General features: G+C 35.7%; 1 protein-coding gene across 1 annotated transcript in view; it reads left to right on the plus strand.

Annotated features, from left to right (window-relative positions):
- Positions 1–26,492, plus strand: part of PIK3CB (phosphatidylinositol-4,5-bisphosphate 3-kinase catalytic subunit beta) — a 187,454-nt gene that overhangs the window by 70,636 nt on the left and 90,326 nt on the right. The window contains exons 3-5 of the mRNA XM_065942782.1: positions 13,840–14,026; positions 17,152–17,377; positions 25,607–25,830. Coding sequence (XP_065798854.1) covers positions 13,856–14,026; positions 17,152–17,377; positions 25,607–25,830 — 621 coding nt within the window. The 5' untranslated portion in view covers positions 13,840–13,855. The remainder of the gene's footprint in view (positions 1–13,839; positions 14,027–17,151; positions 17,378–25,606; positions 25,831–26,492) is intronic.

Genomic DNA, 26,492 nt, shown 5'->3' on the forward strand with positions numbered 1-26,492 from the left:
ATGAATAGTACATGTAGCTGCTACTTTTGAATCTGTATCATGGATCACAAAATAACAGACCAAAATGAATAACCCGTACTCTGGTTGCATGGCTTTTCGTTTGTAAACAGAGCCTAATGTCACTGAACACTTCTCCCTCAGGAACTGTAATAGACACTTCAGGGGTTTGGGGCTTCATAAAGCAGAGTTTCTTCTAATGTACACAAAGGTAGAAATTACTCTGTCATGTTGTATGCCATTGATATTCTGAAAATCTGCGGTTTAGAGATACTGATGAACACAGACATTAAGAATAGTAACCTAGCTCTGACCTGAGTTCTTCCTTTGGATTATTCTCAGTGTCCAGAGTAGCAAAACTTTTAAAAAAAGTCTATAATCTGTATGCCCTCATTGATGAATTATTGAAAAAAGCAAGTATTTATTTATAGTTACTTTTGAACCATATTAATGTATTTCCTTCCAGCCTTAATTTCTTTCATTTTTTTCTTCTAGTTTTGTTGAGATATAATTGACATACAGCACTGTATAAGTTTAAGGTGTGCAACATAATGATTTGGGTTACATATATCATGGAATGATTACCACAGTAGGGCTAATGAATATCTGTTATCTCATATTGAAACAACCTTAAAGAAAATGTATTTTTTCCTTATGATGAGAACAGTAGTGTTAGTTATTGGTATCATGTTATACATTACATCTCTAGTATTTATTTTTCTTGTAACTGGGATTTTGGTACCATTTTACAACCTTCATCTTATATCCCCTTTCTCTCTCTCCCCCTCCCAGACTCTAGCTTTCCAGCCTAAATTTCCATGCATTAGGTTGTACTCATGACTTTTTCCTCTTTGCCGTTAACAGAATTCTAATTGTACTTACTGTACTGCTTTATATGTTACTGTATATATCATCCATAAGCATTTCTGTTATACACATTTGACAAACCAGTGTAAATAGCTGCTTAATATGCCATCAGGTGGGGTATAGCATTGTTTTTCTATTTCTTCATGATTGGACCATTGGTTTATCTGCAAGTTTGTCATTTGTGTATTTCGATTTGTGTATGAAAATTTTTCTGATTTAGGTTTTTAAACAGATAATAAGTTATTAGGTTTAAAAAAATTTTCAAGACTCAATGTATATTTGCACATAGTTTCTAAAAGCACTTTAGAGTGCCATCTTTTTTTTTTCCCCCACAACCAAATGGAATTCAGGAGCTTGGTTCCCGACCAGGGTGGAACCTGTGTCCTCTGCTGTGGAAGCTCAGATTCTTAGCTGCTGGACCACCAGGGAAGCCCTCAAGCTTCTATTTTTAGACGATAAATTTGAATATTTTATTTCAATACAAATGATAAGATTATATTGAAATAACTGCTAAATGATTTAGCAATTTTCTTTAGTAATTTTTAGAAGTACTTTATTTTTTTTTCAGTAAATGATGTCCAGGTGTTTATTATCAAGATTTTGTTTTCTTTTTTTTTTTTTTAAAGAGAGAGCTTTTACATGAAATGATAATGATTCAGAAAAAATAACCATCTTTAACAAATGGAGTTCTATAATGTTCAGTTTTTCAGTGTTCAGTATAATGGATACTTTATTGTAAATGAATCAGTAAATAAGGCTGATAGACATGGGGGGACAGAAACCCAGATAAATCAAAATCCTGTCACTTGTCTGTGATTAGAACCTGCAGGTTTAGTTAGTAAATGTGGTGTTCATGATAAGTGCACTGCCCCTTCCAGTTTTTTTATGATCATTAACTTGTCTTCTAGCTATATGTAGCTAGAAGTTTACTATTATGTAATAGTAAGCAAATAAACATTGAGTAAATACTATTCCATTTAATATTTTTTAAAATTCCCTTTCAGTGTCTACCAAATTTTTTCCCCATGACTTTCTAACAAGTTTTTGTCTGAACTTATTGTTCATCTGTATGAGGTCGATGTTGGTTTCTGCTTATCACTTTATTGAGACAAGTAAAATTCAGTAGTTTCGCTGGCACATTGCTAGGGAAACTGAGAATGTTTAAACCCCTTCCTCTCTTTCTGCAGTGAACAATTGACAGGATACGGGTTTGTAATTATAGTCTAAGGGCTTTGTTGAGCTAATTGTCACTGCTGAAGTTCCTTTGCCCTCTGATAGCTTCCTTGAAAAGTTGTTTTCACAAGTAGTTTCATGCTTGTCTGCAGCCTTTGATCATTTGCTTAATGCTCAAACTAAAGAGCCATACCTGACTGAGGTAGGGTCTTGTGCTTGCTGTGCCAGGGTAAGAATGTGCTAGAGTAACCCAGTGAAGGGTTGTTGTGCTAGGGCAACCCTGTGAAAAATATTTCCTTTAAGGAAGGGGGGGGGGAAAGGGGAAAGGTAAAGAAAAAATAATTATTAAGTATGTTAATTGCTTGGGAAAAAAATCTGACTTTGGTCTTGGCTGTGTCTCTGTGTCGCCGTGGTAATTTACGTAATTTCTCTGGGCCTTAGCTTCCTAATTTTTAAAATAGGAAGGGCCTGCCACTCCTAAGGTACTGCCCAACCTGAAACCATGAGTTACTTCTCATGTTGGACTCTTGGGTGTGATGCTCCATACAAGATAAGCTTGTCTTAGGGGAATAGGAACCAGAACACATTTATTTTTACACATTGCAATTATGTAGCAGTAATTTAATTTTCTTCAGAATATCTTTATAAAAGATTTATCTGATACCAGTTGGTTTGTTACCTTATTTGTTTTAGGTCAGATGAAGGACATACTATTTTTAATTTCAGCACAGCACATTTTGTGAGTATACCCCATCTCTCAGTACTTCGCTTAAAAGTGTTGTGAAAGAAGCTCCTAGGTGCTGCAAGTTACCCTGTGATTTTAGGTAGACTACCCCATCAGCATGTTTACTAAGGGCCTTGAAAACTAAGAGCCATTTATACTCACCTTACATTCCGCTTATCAGATAAGGGGCTAAAGTCTTCTTGACTTATGAGCTTCTTTTGCCCATCAAGAATTAGCTGAAAACAAAATAGCCAAGTATAAGAAACACTATTGATTGACAAGTAGAAATGTATGAGAAATTTTCTTCATTACTGTTCATTCAGTTCAGTTCAATTGCTCAGTTGTGACTGAATCTTTGCGACCCCATGGACTGCAGCACGCCAGGCCTCTCTGTCCATCACCAACTCTTGGAGTTTACCCAAACTCGTGTCCATTGAGTCAGTGATGCCATCCAACCTTCTCATCCTCTGTTGTCCCCTTCTCCTCCTGCTCTCAATCTTTCCCAGCATTAGGGGCTTTTCAGATGAATCAGCTCTTCACATTAGGTGGCCAAAGTATTGGAGTTTTAGCTTCAACATCAGTCCTTCCAATGAACACCCAGGACTGATCTCCTTTAGGATGGACTGGTTGGATCTCCTTGCAGTCCAAGGGACTCTCAACAGTCTTCTCCAACACCACAGTTCAAAAGCATCAATTCTTCGGCGCTCAGCTTTCTTTATAGTCCAACTCTCACATACATACATGACTACTGAAAAAACCATAGTCTTGACTAGACGGACCTTTGTTGGCAAAGTAATGTCTCTGCTTTTTAATATGCTGTCTAGGTTGGTCATAACTTTGCTTCCAAGGATTAAACGTCTTTTAATTTCATGGCTGCAGCCACAATCTGCAGTGATTTTGGAGCCCAAATAGTAAAGTCAGCCACGGTTTCCACTGTTTCCCCATCTGTTTGCCATGAAGTGATGGGACCAGATGCCATGATCTTAGTTTTCTGAATGTTGAGCTTTAAGCCAACTGTTTCACTCTCATCTTTCACTTTAATCAGGAAGCTCTTTAGTTCTTCTTCACTTTCTGCCATAAGGGTGGTGTCATCTGCATATCTGAGTTTATTGATATTTCTTCCAGCAGTCTTGATTCCAGCTTGTGCTTCCTCCAACCCAGCGTTTCTCATCATATACTGTGCATGTAAGTTAAATAAGCAGGGTGACAATGTACAGCCTTGACGTACTCCTTTTCCTGTTTGAAATCAGTCTGTTGTTCCATGTCCAATTCTAACTGTTGCTTCCTGACCTGCACACAGGTTTCTCAAGAGGCAGGTAGGTGTTCTGGTATTCCCATCTCTTTCAGAATTTTCCACAGTTTGTTGTGATCCAGTCAGTGAAAGGCTGTGGAATAGTCAATAAAGTAGAAGTAGATGTTTTTTTGGAACTCTCTTGCTTTTTCGACGATCACACGGATGTTGGCAATTTGATCTCTGGTACCTCTGCCTTTTCTAAAACTAGCTTGAACATCTGGAAGTTCATGGTTCACGTAATGCTGAAGCCTGGCCTGGAGAATTTTGAGCATTACTTCACTGGCATGTGAGATGAGTGCAATTCTGCAGTAGTTGGAGCATTCTTTGGCATTGCCTTTCTTTGGTATTGTAATGAAAACTGACCTTTTCCAGTCCTGTGGCCACTGCTGAGTTTTCCAAATTTGCTGACATATTGAGTGCAGCACTTTCACAACATCTTCTTTTATGATTTGAAATAGCTCAATTGGGATTCCATCACCTCCACTAGCTTTGTTTGTAGTGATGCTTCCTAAGGTCCACTTGACTTCACATTCCCGGATGTCTGGCTCTAGGTGAGTGATCACACCATTGTGAGTATCTGGGTTGTGACGATCTTTTTTGTACAATTCTTTTGTACGTAGTAGGTCTAGATAAATTGTGGAGATCCCATTAATCCTTTGAGAAATAGTAGGAATTATCTAGAGCAGTGATTCTCAAGCTGGACAGTGTGAAATGCCTCCTATAAGATGCTTCTGAAATTTGTGGACAATGCTTTTGTTGTTCCTGTTGTTACAGTGATTCGGGGAGGTAATACTATTACGTAATGGTTAAAAGTCTTATTATTTTCTGAACCTAGATCTGAACTTTATTTACATAAATATATAATACAAAGTATTTTTACATGATTTTAGTACATTAATTTTGGAAGATATTTTTAAAATCTATGGCACCGGTGGCTTCTGTGGCATGTAACCAGTCTGCATTTGGAGTTGTCCCATCCATGGTGATTGTACGCATAGATTCAGACCTCTGACTACGTTATTGTGCACAGAATGATTATATTCAGTTTTTCACATACTGACATATACATTTTTATTTTCTTTTATTTCTTTTTTGTATTATAATTAGAAGATCATATGGGTTTACTTTCAAATCAAGTATATATGTATGTAAATTATTTAATAATTGCATTTCAGCTTTTAAAGTATTTGTAAATTACTTAAAAGTACTGAACATAAGGATTGAAAACCATTCTCTTAGGTAGTATTTAGCTTGAAGTACTTTGAAAACCTTGAGAACTGGTTTAATAAAAGTACTTTTACTGAAGTGACACACAAATACAGTGTTAGGCTCTAATTACATACCATATGTTTATCTGGAATATTTACAAAGCGTGACAACCATTCTAGCTCAGTTGTTAGTAAATGATTAATATGAAAATATCAAGGTAGAAATTTATATACATGGATGTAACTTTTCATTATGGTTCACCTGCAGTATCTGCAGAGGTTTGATTCCAGGAGCCTCACAGATAGTGAAATCTGCCAGTTTTCAAGGCCCTCATGCTATATTCAATATTGTATGATAAACCATAAAGGAAAAGCATATGTAAAAGAATGTGTGTGTGTGTGTGTGTGTAACTGAATCACTTTCTCGAATGGTAGAATTTTACACAACACTATACATTAACTATACTTCCATAAGATATATTTTCAGAAGAAGAAATTGAAGATAGGGGAATTGATTTTGGAGATTGGTGTGATGTTGATTTAGTAAGCAATGACCATGGTTAACTGTAAAGCTAAAGGATTAAACTTTATAATGCATTTTGAGATGGCAGAGAAAATATTTGATTATTGCAATTTATAATATTTTGAAGTTTTTAAATATTTAAGGCATTATAATTGTTAAATATAGCATATTCTGAAGTAAAATTCTACTTTCTTTTCCTCTGTATTAAAAATAATGGTTGTCAGTTGACACCAGATTGGGAGTTCCTGAATCTAAATTTAATAGAAGATGTCTTTTTATGGAATAAACAGTTCTATAGTCAAACATTAGTTGAAAATACATCATTTTTGGTAATGGCTGTAACATTATTGAAATAGTGGCACAGAGGGAGTATAGTAGTTGCTAAGACGTATTTCATGTTTCTCTTCACATGACAGGCATTTATGGATTGGAGACAAGATGGTATTAAGTAATCGGAATTCTGAATGTTGGGACTTCCAGGTAGTCTGGTGGTTGAGAATCTACCTTGTAATGCAGGGCACCCAGGTTTGATTCCTGGTTGAGGAACTAAGATCTCACATGCAGTAGAGCAAATAAGCCCACAGGCCACAAGTTATTGGGCCAATGTGTTCTAGAGCCTGTGCTCCACCACAAGAGAAGCCTGGGTGCCTCAACAAAGATTGTATATAGCACATGAAAGACCCAGCAAATACCTGGTGCCTCCTCCCCCTGTCCCCCTCCCCCCAGGTGAAAAAAGTTATATCTATTTGGAAGCTGTTTATGGTATTCCTTATACTAGGTACTGAGAGACCACATTGATGACCACATAGTTACTTTTTACCTGTCAAACATGATATAAATCACATTTTTAATGGGGACTTCCCTGGCAGTTCACTCGGTAAGATTCAGTGCTTCCACTGCAGGGGGAGCAGGTTCCATCCCTGCTCAGGGAACTAAGTTTGCATGCCATGCTTTGGGGCAAAGAAAAATAAAAGAAAACAAAAAATCACATTTTTAATGATCAAATATAATTGTTCTACTAGTGATTTCCATAGAATTTGAATCCATTAATTCATTCAGCCAGAAGTAAGTGTTTATTGAACTGGAAATAGAAGAGGCTGGGAAACTATCCCATAGCAATGAATTTTAGTATAGTGTACTCCTTCATTGACACAGATAGGCCCTGGTGCTTGAGTGCACAGAGGAATATTAGGGACAGATTCCAAGAGTCTAGAAGTGTGAGAGTTGGTCAGGATGACATGCTAGGGAGAGGAATGATAGATTTCAGGTAGAAGGCAGGAAAGAGTATGAGACATGGTGATAAGTGTCAGCATTTCTGCAGGGCAGGATTAAGGATAGTACGTGTGGGGGTGTTGAATGACACATCTAGAAGAAGGGAAGGCAGGGGCCCATGAGTTCGTTCCTGTAGTTCATTTTAGATCCAACTACTTCATCAGGAATTTCTTAAATCTACCATAGTGATTTTCCCTTTAATACCTAAGAAGTTTAGAATTTTGAATCTGGGGAGTTGATGTTGTTGGGTAGTGAGGTGCAGTTTCTTTGAAAAGGTTGCTACTCTAGGCTCCAGAGGCTCAGCAATCCTTATCATTTCTAGTTGCTGGTATGGGTGAGGTTTCAGAGTCTTTGTTTTTATAGTTTTGTGCTCCTGTATTACTATCAATATTCATCAGGTGATTTGGTTTCAATTGTGAGAATCTTGCCAAAAATCTATGCTAAAGAAACCAGGGGAGTATACAGGTTTATCTTGATTATAATTCTGATGTTTCATAAACCCATCTCAATTTTACATGCTAACTTGAGTTTGTCCTCTCAGTTTTTGTTGCCAACTCCTGACTCTCGTATGTCTCCTGACTCTTGGCGTTCAGGAGATAGCTTTTTCCTGTTTGTCTTTGCATGGTGTTATTTGAATATAAGCAAAGCATGGTCTTTAAAATTTGATGTAGCATGTTTTCAGTATGCAGAAGTTTCTTGAATATCTACCTGCAAAGTTGAGAAGCTCCTCCACTGAAAATAGTTTCTAAGGCTGTTCTGCAGTGATTTGCTTAAAGCATTTCCAGGATCAGTGTCTGTTAATGACATCTTGTAGTAACTTTGTGTGTTTTTTTCTTGTCTGTGAAAGTTATCAGTTTAAAATTACTAAATATAGTGATTTCACTATATGCTTTGGTTAAAGACAGTCTTTTATTTATTTTTTCATTTATTTTTATTAGTTGAAGGCCAATTATTTATAATATTGTAGTGGTTTTTGCCATACATTGACATGAATCAGCCATGGATTTACATGACAGTCTTTTAAAAAGCTAGGCACAAGATGTCAAGGAGCTTACAGTCAGGTAATGTGGTTTATTATGGTTAAATGTCTCAGACTTCTTTTCTGGTGCTTTAGCAGTTATCATAGTATATTATAGTATCATAGCTCAGTTGGTGAAGAATCTGCCTACAATGCAGGAGACCCAGGTTCGATTCCCGAGTCAGGAAGATCCCCTAGAGATGGAAATGGCAACCCACTCAGTATTCTTGCCTGAAGAATCCCTTGCACAGAGGAGCCTGGCAGCCTGCAGTCCTTGGGGTCGCAAGATTGGATACAACTTAGCGCCTAAACCACCACCAGCAGTTATTATGTAGAGTTGGGCTCACCCTCCAGAGCTAGACCCAAGTTTGGACTCATTGGAAAAGGTGTTAATGCTGAGAAAGATTGAGGCCAAGAGAAGGGGGTGACAGAGGATAAGATGGTTGGATGGCCTCACCAACCCAATGACCGTGAGTTTGAGCAAACTCTGGGAGACAGTGAAGGACAGAGAAGCCTGGCTTGCTGCAATTCATGGGGTTGCAAAGAGTCGGACATGATTAGCGACTGAACAACAACAAATGTCTCAGACTCCTTTTCTGCTGCTTTAGCAGTTATCATGTAGAGTGTAGAGTTGGGCTCACTCTCCAGTTAGACCCAAGTTGATATCCCAAGACTGCTACTTTTTATCCATGAATGAGATCTCAAATTATCTAAGTCTCAGGTACTTTCTTCAGGAGTAGTAGTATTACCACAGGGTAGTAGTAGGATAAGATAAAGTAATGCATGTAAAGATTTTAGTAGAATCCTGATACACAGTAAGTACTTACCTTTAGTGTTATAAATTCCATTATCCCTTGAGCTTTTTAAAAAATATTGTAGGAGTAGCAACAATAGTATTTGGTCTTAAGTTCATTAAACAATTGCAAATGGCTACTATGTGTAATCACTTTTGGAGAAACAATGTGGTTGAATATATATAACTCACAGCTCAAAAGAGTTTTTGGTTTTTGAATAAAAATTAATTGTAAGTAGCAACAAACCTTGGGCCTGTTATGGTTGGGCATTCTTTACTCAGTTTTCATAACTCTGATATGATGTAGTTACTGTTGTTTTCACCATTTCACAGGTAAGGGAACTTAAGTAGGAAGATGATAATGTGATTTGCCCAAGACATCTTAATTAGTGAGTGATGGAGCCAGGTTTACAACTCAGGTGTTAGACTCTGAGAACACAGTCTTTAATTATTGTCTGTTCTGTCTACAGAAACAAGGCTGGCATGTCTGAAAGATTCAAAACCTTTAACACAGTGTCAGTGTGCTGGATCTAGGCTATGACGTGTAAGAGTTAAGAAGGAGGGATCAGCCATGGCTAGGATGTTGAGGGGAGGGAGAAATCTGTCATTGAAATGTGTCAGGCACTCCATTTTAGCTCCTTCAGTTGTCACAGTTCCCAGGAGAAATATTTTTGTATGAATCTTTTTTTGTTGTTGTTATTGAAGGTTCAAGAAGTTTAAGTGACTTATAAAAATTCACATAACTGATAAATGGTGTAGGTGGAATTTAACAAAACCTTTTTGTTATGAAAAATAGCAAACATATCCAAAATCAGAGAAGTAACACAGTGTTCTCCTCATGTCCCAACCTCAGTCAATACCAGTGTTTTGTCTCTCATTTCGTCTATTTCTCTCACTTTTATAAACGGCTTTATTGAGGTATGGGCTTCCCTGGTGGCTCAGATGGTAAAGAATCTGCCTGAACAATGCAGGAGACCTGGGTTCAATCCCTGGGTCAGGAAGATCCTTTAGAGAAGGAAACCTCAACCCACACCAGCATTCTTCTTGCCTGGAGAATTCCATGAACAGAGGAGCCTGGTGAACTACAGTCCATGGGAGCACAGAGTTGGACATGGGACTAACACTTACTGAGGGATAATTGACTTAAACCACACATATTTAAAATGTGTAATTTGATATATTTTGACATATGTACATATCCCTGAAACCATCATCTGACAAGATAATGAACATATCCATTACTCCCAAGAGTTTCCTTGTGTCCCTTTCTAATCCTCCTCTTTTACCTCTTCCTGCTTCCCGCCCCTCTCCCATAGAAGGAAAGCACTGATCTGTTACAGTAAACGAATTTACATTTTCTAGAATTTTATATAAATGGAGTCATATGTGCTCTTTTTTTGTCAGGCTTCTTTCACTCTGCATAATTATGTTGAGATTCATCCATATTGTTGCACGTGTCCATGGTGGATTTTTGTTTGTTTTTTGTTTTTTGATTTTTTTGACCATGTAACATTCCCTTGTATGAATATACCACTCTTTAAAATGTTCATTCACTTGTTGATGGGTATTTGAATTTTCCCCAACTTTTGGCTAGTGTAAATAAGGCTTCTATGAACAGTACCAATATGCCAGCAAATATGGAAAACTCAGCAGTGGCCACAGGACTGGAGAAGGTCAGTTTTCATTCCAGTCCCAAAGAAAGGCAATGCCAGAGAATGCTCAAACACTGCACAATTGCACTCATCTCACAGGCTAGTAAAGTAATGCTCAAAATTCTCCAAGCCAGGCTTCAACAGTATGTGAACTGTGAACTTCCCTATGTTCAAGTTGGATTTAGAAAAGCCAGAGGAACCAGAGTTCAAATTGCCAACATTCATTGGCTAATCAAAAAAGCAAGAGCGTTCCAGAAAAGCATCTACTTCTGCTTTATTGACTATGCCAAAGCCTTTGACTCTGTGAATCACAACAACTGTGGAAACTTCTAAAAGAGATGAGAATACCAGACCACCTGACCTGCATGTGAGAAATCTTTATGCAGGTCAGGAAGCAACAGTTAGAACTGGACTTGGAACAACACACTGGTTCCAAATCGAGAAAGTAGTCCGTCAAGGCTGTACATTGTCACCCTGCTTATTTAACTTATATGCAGAGTACATGATGAGAAATGCTGGGCTGGAGGAAGCACAACCTGGAACCAGGATTGCTGGGAGAAATATCAATAACCTCAGATAGGCAGATGATACCATCCTTATGGCAGAAAGCAAAAAGTTAAAGAGCCTCTTGATGAAAGATGAGAGGAAAAAGTTGGCTTTAAACCCAACATTTAAAAAGTTAAGATCATGGCATCCAGTGCCATCACTTCATAGCACATAGGTGGGGAAACAGTGTAAACAGTGACAGACTATTTTTTTGGGCTCCAAAATCACTGTAGATGGGGACTGTAGCCATGAAATTGAAAGATGCTTGCTCTTTGGAAGAGAAGTTGTGACCAATCTTGACAGTATATTAAAAAATAGAGACATTACTTTGCCAACAAATGTCCGTCTAGTCTAAGGTTTGGTTTGTCTAGTAGTCACGTATGGATGTGAGAGTTGGACTGTGAAGAAAGCTGAGTGCCGAAGAGCTGATAGCTTTTCAGCTGTGGTGTTGGAGTAGACTCTTGAGAGTCCCTTGGACTGCAGGGAGATCCAACCAGTCCATCCTAAAGGAGGTCAGTCCTGAGTGTTCATTGGAAGGACTGATGCTAAAGCTGAAACTCCAATACTTTGACCATCTGATTTGAAGAACTGACTCATTTGAAAAGACCCTGATGCTAGAGAAGATTGAAGGAGGGAGGAGAAGAGGATGACAGAGGATGAGGTGGTTGGATGACATCACTGACTCAATGGACATGAGTTTGAGTAAACTCCGGGAGTTGGTGATGGACAGGGAGGCTTGGTGTGCTGTGGTCCATGGGATCGCAAGAAGTTGAACATCACTGAGCAACTGAACTGAACTGAACTATGAACGGTACAAGTTTCTATGTGGACATATATCTTCATATCATTTAGGTGTATATTTAGAAGTGGGATGAGTGGATCATACGATAAATGTTATGTTAAGAAACTGCCGAACTATTTTCCAAAGTTGCTCTGTTGTTTAACCTTCCCATCAGCAGTGTATAGAGTTGCGGTTCTTCTCCCTGTCTGCACTTGGTATGGTTGGTCTTTTTAATTTTAGCCCCTGAGAGAGATGTGTATCACATTATAATTTTAGTTTATATGACTAATGTTATTAAGCCTTTTTGCCATCAGTCTATCTCCTTTGATAGTTTCTGTTCAAATCTTTTGCCAATTCAAGTAAATTGAGTTTTTTTCTTATGGTTATAGTTTGAAAGTTCTTTATGTATTCTGGATACCAGTTCTTTTTATGGTTTGCAAGCATTGTCTTCATACTGTGGCTTGTCTTTTTATGTTATAAATAGTGTCATCCTTAAGGGCAGAAGGTTTTAGTTTTGGTGATGTTCATTTTATTAATCTTTTATTTTGTGAATTGTGCCTGTGGTGGCATACTTAAGAACTGTTTGCCTAATCCAAGAACACAATATTTTCTCTGTGTTTTCTTCTAGAGGTTTTACAGTTTCAGTTTTTACATTTAGACCTACAGCCCATTATGAGTGGTATGAAATGTGGATTGAGCTTCATTTTCTTAGCTTATGGATGTCTAGGTATTCTAAACTAGAATAACTAGTTGAAGCACCATTTGTTTAAGTGACTACCCTTTTTCTCATCAGATTACCTTTTTGTCATTGTTGAAATCAGCTGCCCTTTCACTTTTTAAAAAATGGAATAATCTAAAGCACATGCCAAGGATAGTTTCATTTTTTTCCTATATATACTTTATTATGCATCTCTGAGTGATAAAGACTGATTTTTAGAAACATAACATTCTATTATTATACCTCACAAAATGAAGGTTCCTTAAAATCATCTAATATTTAATTAATATTTTAATTTCCCAGATTATTTCAAAGCAGCCTTCAAAGTTGAACAGTAAAGGGCTTTTTTTAAATTATTATTGTCTCACATTTGTATATATTTGACATGTTTCAATCCATGGATGTCATTTTTGTTTTTGATTCCCCAATGCTGTAAATTGGGTCTTGTATCTTTTGACACAAGATTTGGATTTTTTGAATAAATGAGATTTGAGCCTTTTTCTTTTTTCTTTTTTTCTTTTTTAACTTTATTGCCCATGTTCTTCTTAGGATTATTGTTGTGCTTTCTTGAAGGAAGCACTTAAAACAGATGAGACTTAAATGGCCCACTTGGAGGGGGCACTTGTTTGAATTCTGGTTTGGTAAGGAGAGTGTCAACATATCTGTGAACACAAGTCTAGCAGCAGGAGGCAAAACTTGTGGCATAAGAGCTTGGACTGTGGAATTGTTGGAGAAGCAAAGAAAAACAGGTCAGAGTTATAGGGCAAAAGGCCTTGCCAGCTGGTTTATGGAATTTGATTTTTTTAATACTTTGATGAGGGGTCATGGATCGAAGTTCACGACATTTTGTTTCTCACATCGATTGATAGAAAATTCTTTTTGAAAGAAAGCTCTCTTGATTCCCACTTTTCATGGAATTTGCCAAGAAAAACTTGGCTGAAGAATCCAATATCAATCCTCTAGGATTCTCTGGAGAGAATCCTCTGTTGAGTGGTCATTAACTGAATTTCTCAGGACCCTGTACTTCTTAAACCTTTCATCTTTACATGTCATATAGTTATGTTGAATTTGAGTCAGTATGGTGTATATACATAATTCATGTAGTGATATCTAAAAGTATTTTAAGTAATGTGGCTTAGTCTTGCTTAATTGGCCTCTTGTTACATTGTTGGCTGTATTGAAATCAAGGACTAATATGGATTGGTGGGCTTTATCATGTTTTCGTGTAAAATCTGGCTTATTAATTCACTGAGTTTTACCTACTGATTTCTAGAGCCCCGTGGTTATGAATGTGCTTCTACTTCATGATGCCTCCTGCTATGGCAGACGTCCTTGACATCTGGGCAGTGGACTCACAGATAGCGTCTGATGGCTCAATACCCGTGGATTTCCTTTTGCCCACTGGGATTTATATCCAGTTGGAGGTTCCTCGTGAAGCTACCATTTCCTGTATTAAGCAGGTATGTTACTAGGTGAGCTTTCTGTAAACCTAGCTTACTTACTTTATCACTTGGAGGATATATTCCTCCATTTTACAATGTTATTAATGTAAATCATATGGAAAATTTAAGAGATGTTTATAAGTTATTACATTTTAAAGATTTCAATCCCTATTTTGTCTTGATCTTCTTTTTGGTTTATATGTGTATAGACACATATGCAGACACACTCACAGACACAAACGGCTTCCCTGATAGCCCAGTTGGTAAAGAATGCAATGGAGGAGAGCCTGGTTCGATTCCTGGATTGGGAACATTCACTGGAGAAAGGACAGGCTACCCACTCTAGTATTCTTGTGCTTTCTTTGCGGCTCAGTGGGTAAAGAATCTGCCTGCAATGAGGGAGGGTTTGATCCCTGGGTTGGGAATATCCCTTGAAGAAGGGAAAGGCTTTGCACTCCAGTATTCTGGCCTAGAGAATTCCATGGACGGTACAGTCCTTGGGGTCCCAAAGAGTTGGACTCGGCTGAGCCACTTTCAGTTCCATTTGTGTGTGTGTGTGTGTGTGTGTGTGTGTGTGTGTGTTTGTGTGTATGTGTGTGTGTGTGTGTATAAATGTATTCATTCTTACTCCCACTTACTTTTAATTTAAAAAAAAAATCCATGTGTGATACCTGAGTTAAGACACACTAGCTTATGGCAGCTCGTTTGAAAGATTTGTTCAGCTTATCAAAAGGAATTTGACATTGTCAGAGAGTGTTTTAAGGTAAGGTCTTTGTACTTATTGTCTTTGTATTTGTCACTTTTTTTTTAATATGACTTTTGGTTTGTTTTTTCTTCTCTCTTTTTCCTTCCCTTTCTGTTCCCCATCTTCTGTCCCTATCCTCACTAGTTTTCATGGTCACTCTGGGGGAAGAAAAGGTTTTCTGCTGTTTACTAGATTCTGCCTCCCCACCCCCATAATGAATGGTATGTCCTCACTTGAAAGCAAATTCTTTCATATAACAAGGCTTGCCTGTTTTGTTGGTTGATTTTTCAAGTGAATTGGTGAGTGCTGTTTGATTTGTAAAGACTGTGACTTATAAGTGAAATTATTTTTCTAAACTTTCTCTTTAATGTATTTCAAGTAGCTGAACCCAATATGGAATCCCCGTAGAGGACTGTGATCCTTTTAAGAAAAAAATATTATGACAAAGTACTAGAGTTGGAACAGCCTCTCAACTGTTTTCCAAGCTTCTTTATTGGGGAGCCATAAAATTCTAGAGCTGCATGATCCCTGAAGTGAAAAAAAAATTAAAAATTGTTTTAGGCACTTTACAGGTGCAGTGAGTACAGTTTCTTTTGTAGTCACCAGTTGCAAGTATGGGTGACTGTGGCTAAAGCTGAAGCTTAATTCACTACTGAAACCCTGCTCATTTAAAAAAATGTATTGTTGCAAAATAAAATTAAAATTCATCAGAGTCATTTTTAGGCACATAATTTCTTGGTATTAAGTATATTCACAGTGTTGTCCAATCCATTATCATTATCCATATCTAACACTTTTCATTATCTTAAACACAGACTGTATACTTACTAAATAATAAACTTCTGCTCCCCTAACCCCTGGTAATCTCCATTCTAGTATTTATTCTAGCTACCTCATGTAAGTGGAATCACACAATAATCAGCCTTGTGTCTCGCTTTTTTCACTTAGCCATAATATTTTTAATTTCATTCATGTTGTAATATGTATCCCAATCTCTTTCCTTTTTAACACTGAATATTATTGTATGGATATACCACATTTTGTTTATTCACTCATCTTTTGTTGGACATTTTTGCTATAATCAACTTGTAACTATTGAGAATAATGCTGTTCTGAACATTGATGTTTAAGTTTCAGTATGAATCCTTGTTCTCCATATGTTGGATCATATGGTAATTCTGTTTTAACTTTTTGAGAAGCTGCCAAACTTTTTTTTCATAGTGGCTGACCGTTTTACATTCCCATCAGCAATGCACAAGGGTTCCAGTTTCTCAAAATGTTGGCTAGAACTTGTTATTTTCCTTTTTTAAAAAATAATAGCCATTCTTCTGGTTGTGAAGTGGTACCTCATTTAAATTTTTATTTCCATTTCCCTAATGGCTAATAATGTCACGTTCTCTTCATTTTCTTGTGAACTATTTTTAGAATTTTTTGTTTAGTACCATTGCCCATTTTTTAATTCAGTTATTTTTTTTTGTTGTTGAGTCATGAGAGCTCTTTATGGATACTGGCTGGTAATCTCTTGTGAAATATATATTTTGAAAATATTTTCTTTCTATTCTGTGGGTTGTCTTTTTATTTTCAAAATAGTGTCCTTTGATACCGAAAAGTTTTAAATTTTGATGAAATCCAATTTACCTGTTTTTTCTTTCTTTCTTTTTGCCTAGCCTTGAGTTTTTCTGTTTTATGTACCTGAATCTGAGGTTTGGCCATCATTTTCATTTTTCAGCTATTGGCTTTTGTCCTGGTTGCAATTAAAATATGTAATCCACCTTGTATTTGTATGGTGACCTTCTTTTATACGATCTCATTTAGGAGAATTAAGGGGAGATGATGAAAGATAGATTATGCTCGTCCTGACAAGGCAGTCCTAATTAATGGAGATGACTCTGGTGAATAGAAATGAATTCAGGACAGAAATAATGTAAATTTTGTGTGAAGGTGACAGATGATACATACTTTAAATGTTCTTTTTTTATTAGAAGTTATTTATGTTTAGAAGAATGCTAAATATGAAAGTATTCATTGATTCTTGCTCTTCATAGATACTTACTTTTAATACTTTCGTTTTTATAAATGTATTTTTTAAATTATACCATTATGTCATTTTACAAAAGTGGGTTAAGACTATTTGTATTCTCTTCCAATTTGCTATTTTAAAAGAAACCAACTGTGATTTACCTTGTATACTTTCCACATTACCATGTTTTTCTTTCTTATTTTCGTAGTTCTGTAATATTCTGTAATTCATTTAACCAAACCCATATTGTTAAACATTTGGCTTGTCCTCAGTTTTTGAATTTTCCAACAAGTGCTACAGTAAGCATCCTTGTAGATATGTCTTTGTACATTTGAGCAAGTATTTCCATTTCATAAAATGTCTTATTTTTTTCTGCAGATGTTATGGAAACAAGTTACCAATTACCCAATGTTTAACCTCCTTATGGAAATCGACTCCTATATGTTTGCATGTGTGAATCAAACTGCTGTATATGAGGAGCTCGAAGATGAAACAAGAAGACTTTGTGATGTCAGACCTTTTCTTCCAGTTCTCAAATTAGTGACAAGAAGTTGTGACCCAGGGGAAAAATTAGACTCAAAAATTGGAGTTCTTATAGGAAGAGGTAATTTAAACCATTCTTAGTATGAATTTAGCATTTGTTGCTACATATATCTATAAACATGTAGTAAGTACACTCTATAACATTGCTTTGCAAGGAGTGGTTTATGGTCTTGATGTTACCAGTCTTAGATAAAGTAAAAATAGAAATCAAAATAAATCTTTAGAAACTTCTCTAACAATGTGATATTGCCACAACAAGGGCTTATAAATTCTTTATCTTTTTCTTTTCCAGTGACTTATTTTTTTAATTTATTTTATTGAACTATAGTTGATTTATAATGTTGCATTGATTTCTGCTCTACAAAGAATGATTCAGTTTTATATATACATATATATAATACATACATTCATTTGCATATTATTTCCATTATGATTTATCATAGGATATTTTATTTTATTTTTTTTTAACTTTTAGACAATCTATTCACAAAATCAAATTTTAAATTAATATTTTAAAGTAAAAAAGATTTTAACTAAGTGAAAAGGTCACAAATGGAATTTTCAAAAATTAAGTCTTAACTAAATTTCTAAAACTTTTATTTGCAAAGGTAAATTACATTCTCAAAACTTAAATTTTAAAAACTCAAATTTCTAAATTAAATTTTGAAAAACAGTTAACAGTCAAACTTAATTAATTAAAAAAATGAAATTTCAGTAAACTTCAAAAGTTGAGCCATCCCCCACCTGGAGCCACACCTGAGTCCTTTGGGTAAAATACTACTTTGACCTCTGGAATACAAAGAAAACTCCCCTCACTTCCAGAATAGTTCTCCAAAATTTCTGGAAGAGCATGCCTCATCCCCTCTTTTTGCATCTCACCACGGAATCCTCTAGGGTAAATTATACTCGAGGGTCTACCTCGTCTTTGTCTCGTCAGCTGGGGAGTCAAGGGCTCTCAGGCTTTGAAACTCGTGGCGGACCCAAGGCCTGCTTCTGCCCTCTCCCATAGGATATTTTATTTAGTTCCCTGTGCTACACAGTAAGTAGACTTTGTTGTGTATTCATTCTATATATAATAGTTTGCATTTGCTAACCTCAACCTTCCAATTCATCTGTCCTCCAGCCCCATCCTCCTTGGCAATCATGAGTGTCTTCTCTATGAATCTTTTTTGTAGATAAGTTCATTTGTGTCATATTTTAGATTCTGTATATAAATGATAACATATAGTATTTGTTTTCTTCTTTCTACTTCACTTAATATGATAGCCTTTAGGTCCATCCATTTTGTGCAAATGGCATTATTCTTTTTTAGGACTGAATGTTCCACTGCATATATATACCTCATTTTCTTTATCCATCTATTGTTGATGGGCATTTAGGCTGTTTCTCTGTGAACAGTGCTGCTGTGAATACACAGGGAACCATCTATATTTTTTAATTACAGCTTTGTCTGGATACATGCCCAGGCTTGGGATTGCTGCATCATGTGGCAACTCTGTTTTTATTGTTCTGAGGAACCTCTATACTGTTTTTTTCACGATGGATACACCAATTTATATTGCCACCAACAACGTAGGAGGGGTCCCTTTTCTCCATATCTTTTCCAGCATTTTCTTTATAGACTTTTTAATGAAGGCCATTCTGACTGATGTGAGGTGATACCTCATTGTACTTTTCATTTGTGTTTCTCTAATAATTAGAGATGTTGAGTATCTTTTCCTCTGTCTGTTGGCCATCTGTATGTCTTTGACTTCTTTTTATTTTATAGAAGTATTGCTTTTTGTCAGATTGGAAATGGAAAAAGTTGTTCCTTTGCCTCAGTTAGTTTGAGAAGCCCTTTTCTAAGAGATACATCCCGAGTTTCTTGTAAACTACCCCTGAGGTATGAACATAATTTATATACAACTCTCTGTGGTAATTGAGACTTTAAGGTGATTGATAAGTTTTCATAAATTTGACTCCATAAGTAAAATTATCTTTTAAGTAAAAGTTATTTTTATAGCAAGTCAAGAAATATCATGTCCATATTCTTTGCATATTAATTCCAGGGAAAATTGTGAATAACACAATTAATGTGGAACAGTCATTCTTGTTCTAGTAATCTTAGGTGTTTAGTGGACCAGCGGTGTTCTGCCTTAGACAAGATATTAACTTGAATTATATACTACAAGGGATTACTGAGATGGTGACTTTGTTGGATCTGGATTGTCTACCTATATTGATCAAATTCAGGATATTATAGTACCATCTTTGATCTTCAGTTCAATTCAGTTCAGTCACTCATTCGTGTCTGACTCTTTGCGTCCCCATGAATCTCAGCACGCCAGGCCTCCCTGCCCATCACAAACTCCCTGAGTTTACTCATAACTCATGTCCATTGATTCGGTGATGCTATCCAGCCATCTCATCCTCTGTCGTCCCCTTCTCCTCCTGCCCTCAATCCGTCCCAGCATCAGGGTCTTTTCCAATGAGTCAGCTCTTCGCATGAGGTAGCCAAAGTACTGGAGTTTCAGCTTCAGCATCAGTCCTTCCAATGAACACCCAGGACTGACCTCCTTCAGGATGGACTGGTTGGATCTCCTTGCAGTTCAAGGGACTCTCAAGAGTCTTCTCCAACACCACAGTTCAAAAGCATCAATTCTTTGGCACTCAGCTTTCTTCACAGTCCAACTCTCACATCCATACATGGCTACTGGAAAAACCATAGCCTTGACTAGACGGACCTTTGTTGGCAAAGTGATGTCTCTGCTTTTGAATATGCTATCTAGGTTGGTCATAACTTTCCTTCCAAGGAGGAAGCATCTTTTTATTTCATGGCTGCAGTCACCGTCTGCAGTGATTTTTGGAGCCCCGAAAAATAAAGGCAGCCACTGTTTTCCATCTATTTCCCATGAAGTGATGGGACGAGATGCCATGATCTTAGTTTTCTGAATGTTGAGCTTTAAGCCAAATTTTTCACTCTCCTTTTTCACTTTCATCAAGAGGCTTTTTATTTCCTCTTCACTTTCTGCAATAAGGGTGGTGTCATCTGCATACCTGAGGTTATTGATATTTCTCCCGCAATCTTGATTCCAGCTTGTGCTTCTTCCAGCCCAGCGTTTCTCATGATGTACTCAGCATATAAGTTAAATAAGCTAGGTGATCTTACCCTATAGTTAAAATTCTAATGATTACATTGGGGGACTTAGTAAGCACTCTGAGTGCTTAGAACAGAAGCTTGTTGATTTACTAAGTGACACTCTGGTATTTAAAAACATTTGATTATTTCAGATGGTAACTAGTTTGCTTTGGCAGTATCCTTTTTCCCCATTAAGTAGCTTTGTAATTGTATACCTTACAGATTTTTTAAAAATATATTAATAGCTTCAGTAGAAAGTGTTCCTTTATATTGTCTAGAGCTTCAAATATTTTTTAAAAAGTGTAGTCTGCATTAGAAGTTTTTTGTTTTTTTGAAGAGTACATGTAAAAGTAGAAAGAATAAAAAATCTTATAGTCTTATCCAGAATAGGAATATCCCCTGATAATATTTTGATAGTTATTTTTAAGGGTTTTATAGTTGTTCATGAAAATACTGTTTTTCTGTATTTTTCTGCTGATTTTTAGACAAGCTGAAATATTTGATAATTCAAAAGTTTCACGTCACAGAGTTAACATTTATCAGTTAACGTATAGGTGTCTTTTTGAGACTGACCATCTTTTCAAATCTTAGATCATTGTGTTCTCTTTGGATTTGATCTCTAAAACATATGGATTCATGAGCTACCATTATGTTGACCTATGCTTGTCAGATTTACCATATAAAAATAACATCAAAAATAAATTGATGTTATACTCTTAATGCTAAAATGTCATTCACTACCTAAAATTCAAATAGAATGGTCATGCTTTTTTTTTTTTTTTAATTTGACAGTTCTAACTTTGGCACAGGGATCTCATATATATTATAACTGAATTTTTCTTTTTTTAAACAGTGCACCATATTTTATTTGGTATAAAGCTTATTGTAGAAAAAGTTTTATTCAGTGTGTTCTGCAACTTGAGTGACTAAGAAGATGTCAGGTGTGTTTTATTGAAATTAAGTAAATAGTTTATAAGCTTTTAAAGTTTACAAATTTTATATAATTTAGATCCACAATAGTTTAGCAAAGCTAGCATTATGATCGTATACACAAGTTCAAATGCTAACATTCATTTACGAAGTTGAGTAAGTCTGTTTTGATGTTTTAGAGTGAATTTCCACATTAAATACCTAACAAGTCAAGTTTTGCAGTTGCTGATTTGTATGTGATGACTACAGTCAGTACTTGGTGAGGTCATGCCTCCTGGGGAAACAATAAACAATTATTTCAGTTTAACTTCAGGAACGAGAGTTTGCTGCCTCCTCCTCCTCAAAGATAAGAATAGACCCTTTACAGACATAACTGCCCTGATGGGTCTAAAAATACCTTTTCCTGAAAAATGGTATGACTAATCATTTTATTTTCTCTTTATTCTAAATAATTATTTACAGCGTTGCTGCTGGGGCTCTGATTATTCTCTTTAGTGAAGGTACTTGTCACTCTTGCCTCAATTTCCTCAAACACCCAGCAGTAAATCTTGATCAGAGAATTTTGTCAGCATTGTGATAAAAGTATTTGAACACTCCTTTTTTCCCCTTAATATTCCTTAAAATGATGGAAATATATAGTCTAAGGATTTTAAAGTTATCTGTAGTATGTAGAAATTGTTCATTCAATACTTTTTAATAAAAAATATTCTATTCGATTGTAAACTATACAGTACTCTTAAGATTTAAGCTTTGCTATCAAATTTTCATACACAAGACACATAGGGAATTAACTAGGTTTGAAATTACTCAGCCTAACTTTTTTATTTTTGACAAAGTTTCTATTTTTAAGAAATTTTGGTAGAAATTCCCAAATTCAGACTTCTACAGTTTCTTCTTTTTTAAAAAAAGTTTGTTAGAACATAGTTGATTTACAATGTTGTGTTAGTTTCAGGTGTACACATACACATGTAGCCACTCTATTTTAGATTCTTTTCCCATATAGGCCATTACACACTATTGAGTAGTGTTTCCTGTGTTATATATAGCAGGTTCTAGTTACTTACGTATTTTATATATAGCAGTGTGTATATGTCAGTCCTAACCTCTCAGTTCTTTACCCCCCACCCATCCCCTGGTATCCATTACCATAAGCTTGTTTTCCACATCTCTAATATCATTCCTTTACATATAACTGTCCAGTTTTCCCACTTATTAAAGAGTCTGTCTTTTCTCCATTGAATATTCTCATCTCCTCTGTTAGATTAGGTGACCATTCATCAGTTTCTTGAAATACAAATTTTCAGAGATTGGGATTTAGTGAGTCTGAAGTAAATGAAAGAAATGTGTACTTTTCAGTTGACTCTCATAGTTTTATGAAAGGAGTCCCGTATTTGTAATATATTGAAGAAAATGACCAAAATGATAGCAATTGCAATTCAGCAGTTTATTTTTAGTGTTTTTACTTGAGAACCATAGCAGTGAACTTAGGTGATGTGGTCTTTGCTGCTCTGAGTCACGGAGGGTCACTTCTCTCAGCTAGGTAAGACAGGAAGATCCTCTTAAACTGAGATCTCAGTGCTCATTAGGAGTTAAGCAGGTGAATGGGGTTGGAAGAAGGAAAAGCAAATCAGAATGGCATATGTGAAAGATAGGCTATTCAAGGAATAAAGGAAATTGGCTGTGATTTGTTGACGGGGAACGCCAGGATAAGCAGGAAGTTCAGAAAGGCAGCCAGCTTCAGAGTATGCAGGGCCATCCACGTCATATAAAAAGTAGAGAACTCATAAGAGCAATTGGGAAGCTATTGAAGGGATTTAAATAGGGGCATAACAGCATTACATTTTCAGTTTAGAAAAATTATTCACATTGGGGACTGGAAATGGATTGTGAGAAGATCTAGCAAAAATCAAATGATCTACCCTTTATCTACTAAAAAAAAATGTCATGTCAAATCTACTTTATAAATGTCTCTACCTACTTCTTATAGGTCCTGTAGCCATTAGCTTAAATTATGGTTCCTTCATAACTGATTTAGAGTAATTTGTTTTATTCCAGATCTAAAGTATCCACGAAATTGCATTTTACCCTATGGATTTTACCTTTTTGTATAATGCAACTTAAAACATTTTTAATATTTAATATCAGAAATCAATGCTAATATTTTGAAAATGATAACTTTTAATGTAAGTAGACAATGCTGATGTCTGCTATTGAGGTAATACTCATTGCCATATGTATATTCAAGTGATATGATTTTTTAAAATATAATATTGGTTGTATCTTGTGGAATCAAAAGTAACAACTTGCTTTACTGTGGCTTCCTCTCCAACACTATAAAATTCTATTAATATTATCTCAAGTTTCTTTCCAAGGCAAAAATGTATACATATTGTATATTCTTTCTTTTAAATTTGCATAAAAGGAATCTTGTGAGACCCATTCTGTCCTTGCTTTATAAATTTAATATATCTGGGACCTTTCCCCCTAATAACAGAGAACATTTAAATTTTTTTATCACTTGTACCATTCTGTCATGCTGTATGGGTATACCTTAACTTTTTAAACCACGTCTTAATGATTATTTTTAGGTTATTTCCAATTTTTTATTTATAATAAAGAAAGCTACAGTGAACATTCTTGTACTTCTATCATCTTATTTGTACAATTACTTCCATCAATTCAGTTGAGTCACTCAGTCGTGTCTGACTCTTGGCTACCCTGTGGTCTGCAGCATGCCAGGCTTCCCTGTCCATCACCAAGTCCCAGAGCTTGCTCAAACTCATGTCCATCAAGTTGGTGATGCCAGCCAACCATCTCATCCTCTGTCATCCCCTTCTCCTCCTGCCTTCTATCTTTCCCAGCATCAGGGTCTTTTCTAGTGAGTCAGTTCTTCACATCAGGTGGCCAAAGTATTGGAGTTTCAGCTTCAATGTCAGTCCTTCCAATGAATATTCAGGACTGATTTCCTTTAGGATGAACTTGTTGGATCTCCTTGCAGTCCAAGGGACTCTCAAGAGTCTTCTCCAACACCACAGTTCAAGAGCATCAATTCTTTGATGCTTAGCTTGCTTTAAAGTCCAACTCTCACATCCATACGTGATTACGGGAAAAACCATACCTGACTATGGAAGAATTATTTTCCTATTTCCATAGGTGTGTGGAAAATAACCACTCAAATAAGAACATAATATTTAATCACAACTTGCCAAAATAAAGAAACTTTGTGTTTGGCAGTAACTCAGAGTCAGGCAGGGGAGTGATTAAGTTTCATTCTGGAGAAAGTGGTTGACTTTCTTGTTTAGTTGATTAGTTGTTGGCAGGGGGAAGCTGGAGGTGGGCCCAGAAGAAGCTGGACATCTTCCGTGATTGGTTTTGGGAGCACATTTGACTTTCACTTGTTTGTCCTAAGTCTCTCAGGTTGAAATTCCTGTTGGAATTCCAAGGTCAAAATATGTGTTTTTATGTGTGTAATTTTTAATAAATTATTAAATATGCTTATTTCTCTTCTATCCCTTTCAGCTCAAGGTTTTATCAAAGTATTTGCCAGTCTGATAGGTAAAAATTAATGTGCATATAAAAATGTGTACATGTTCAATTTATTTTAAGTTTCTAGAATTATTTATTAGAATAAGTATAACCTTATGAAAAAGCTGTTGTATAGATGTCTTCATGGTAGAAGTGACTCACAATTAAGTACAGCAAAGAATATATTTGTGAGATTTTTGACTAATTGATATACTGTAACCATTGTTGGAAAATCACAATAAACTAAAAGTTTGTAAAATTTAAGTTTACTGAGTTTTCAGTAATAGCTTGACTTTTAGGCTTATTTGTAACATTTTCAGATTCTTAGCCTTTGTTAGATATTTTAAATGTATTTTGATTTGTAAAGAAAACATGTGGCTCTTTCATGTATAGTTTTAAAATGGTAGTGTGAGTTTCAGTGATTATCTTTTTTTAATTGGTAACCAACTATATTTCTTTAAGCGATTTCAAGTTTGTATTCTTTTGTGTTTGTTTTTTTTTTGTATTCTTTTGATATCTAATTGTATGTTCATCTTCTGTACCTGAAATTCATTATTTTATCTTGAGTATTCTTTTTTATCTTTCATAATATTTTCCTACCGATTTTTTTTTTTAATTTCATAAGAATCAATAATCCTAATTAACTTTCCCTAAGTATATTTTGTATTCTCTTTATTATTAGGTACTCAAAGTGACACCTTTAAAATTTTTGTTTAGGTCTGCATGAATTTGATGCCTTGAAGGATCCTGAAGTGAATGAATTCCGAATAAAAATGCGCAGATTCAGTGAGGAAAAGATTCAGTCGCTTGTGGGATTATCTTGGATGGACTGGCTAAAGCATACCTATCCACCTGAGCTTGAACCATCCATCCCTGAAAATTTAGAAGATAAACTTTATGGAGGAAAGCTCATTGTGGCTGTTCATTTTGAAAATTGTCAGGTAGTATTATATTAAGAGATACTTTATAATAAACTTGTGAATTTTCCCAGAATGCAACACCAATCTTAGAGGAGGCTGTTGCTCATCTAGTAAACACTGACAAAGATCATTTTAGATTTAAGATGGAAATATATTTTAGGATTAGGTATGACAGTCTAAAGTGACATATCGTTTGCACACATACAGTTTTTTGATGCATTTTTGTGTATATCAGGGTCCAAAAACTGCAGTGTTTTTGAATGGTTTTTATATTTTTAAGGTTATATAAAACTCAAACAATTTTGAAGGGATGTTAAAAAGAAAGGAAAGAAAAGGAAGAATATGCTCATTTGTTGTCTGTTGTCAGAAGAAAATAAGACTCATTTGTTGTCAGTAAAGTCTAGTTCTTTAGAGAAAAAGTTTGCCAACTCTGGTTATAAGTAATGTAGATATAATGTAGATATAATTTAATTTAGATATAATTTATTTTCTCTTGTTTTTCTCTTGTTTATAAAATGAAAGATTTGATCAAAAGAGCTCTTTTTCTATTTTCTTACTTTTGCATTCTATGAATATGTGATCTAAGTGCTGATATGGAATTGGGCATTATAACAGGAGTATATTCAGTTAATCTGTATCTGAATGTTCATAGAATTTTACAAGCTAAATTCTGCTTTTCCTTT

This window comes from Muntiacus reevesi, chromosome 8 (genome assembly GCF_963930625.1).
Source record: "Muntiacus reevesi chromosome 8, mMunRee1.1, whole genome shotgun sequence".
NCBI classification, from domain to species: Eukaryota; Metazoa; Chordata; class Mammalia; order Artiodactyla; family Cervidae; genus Muntiacus; species Muntiacus reevesi.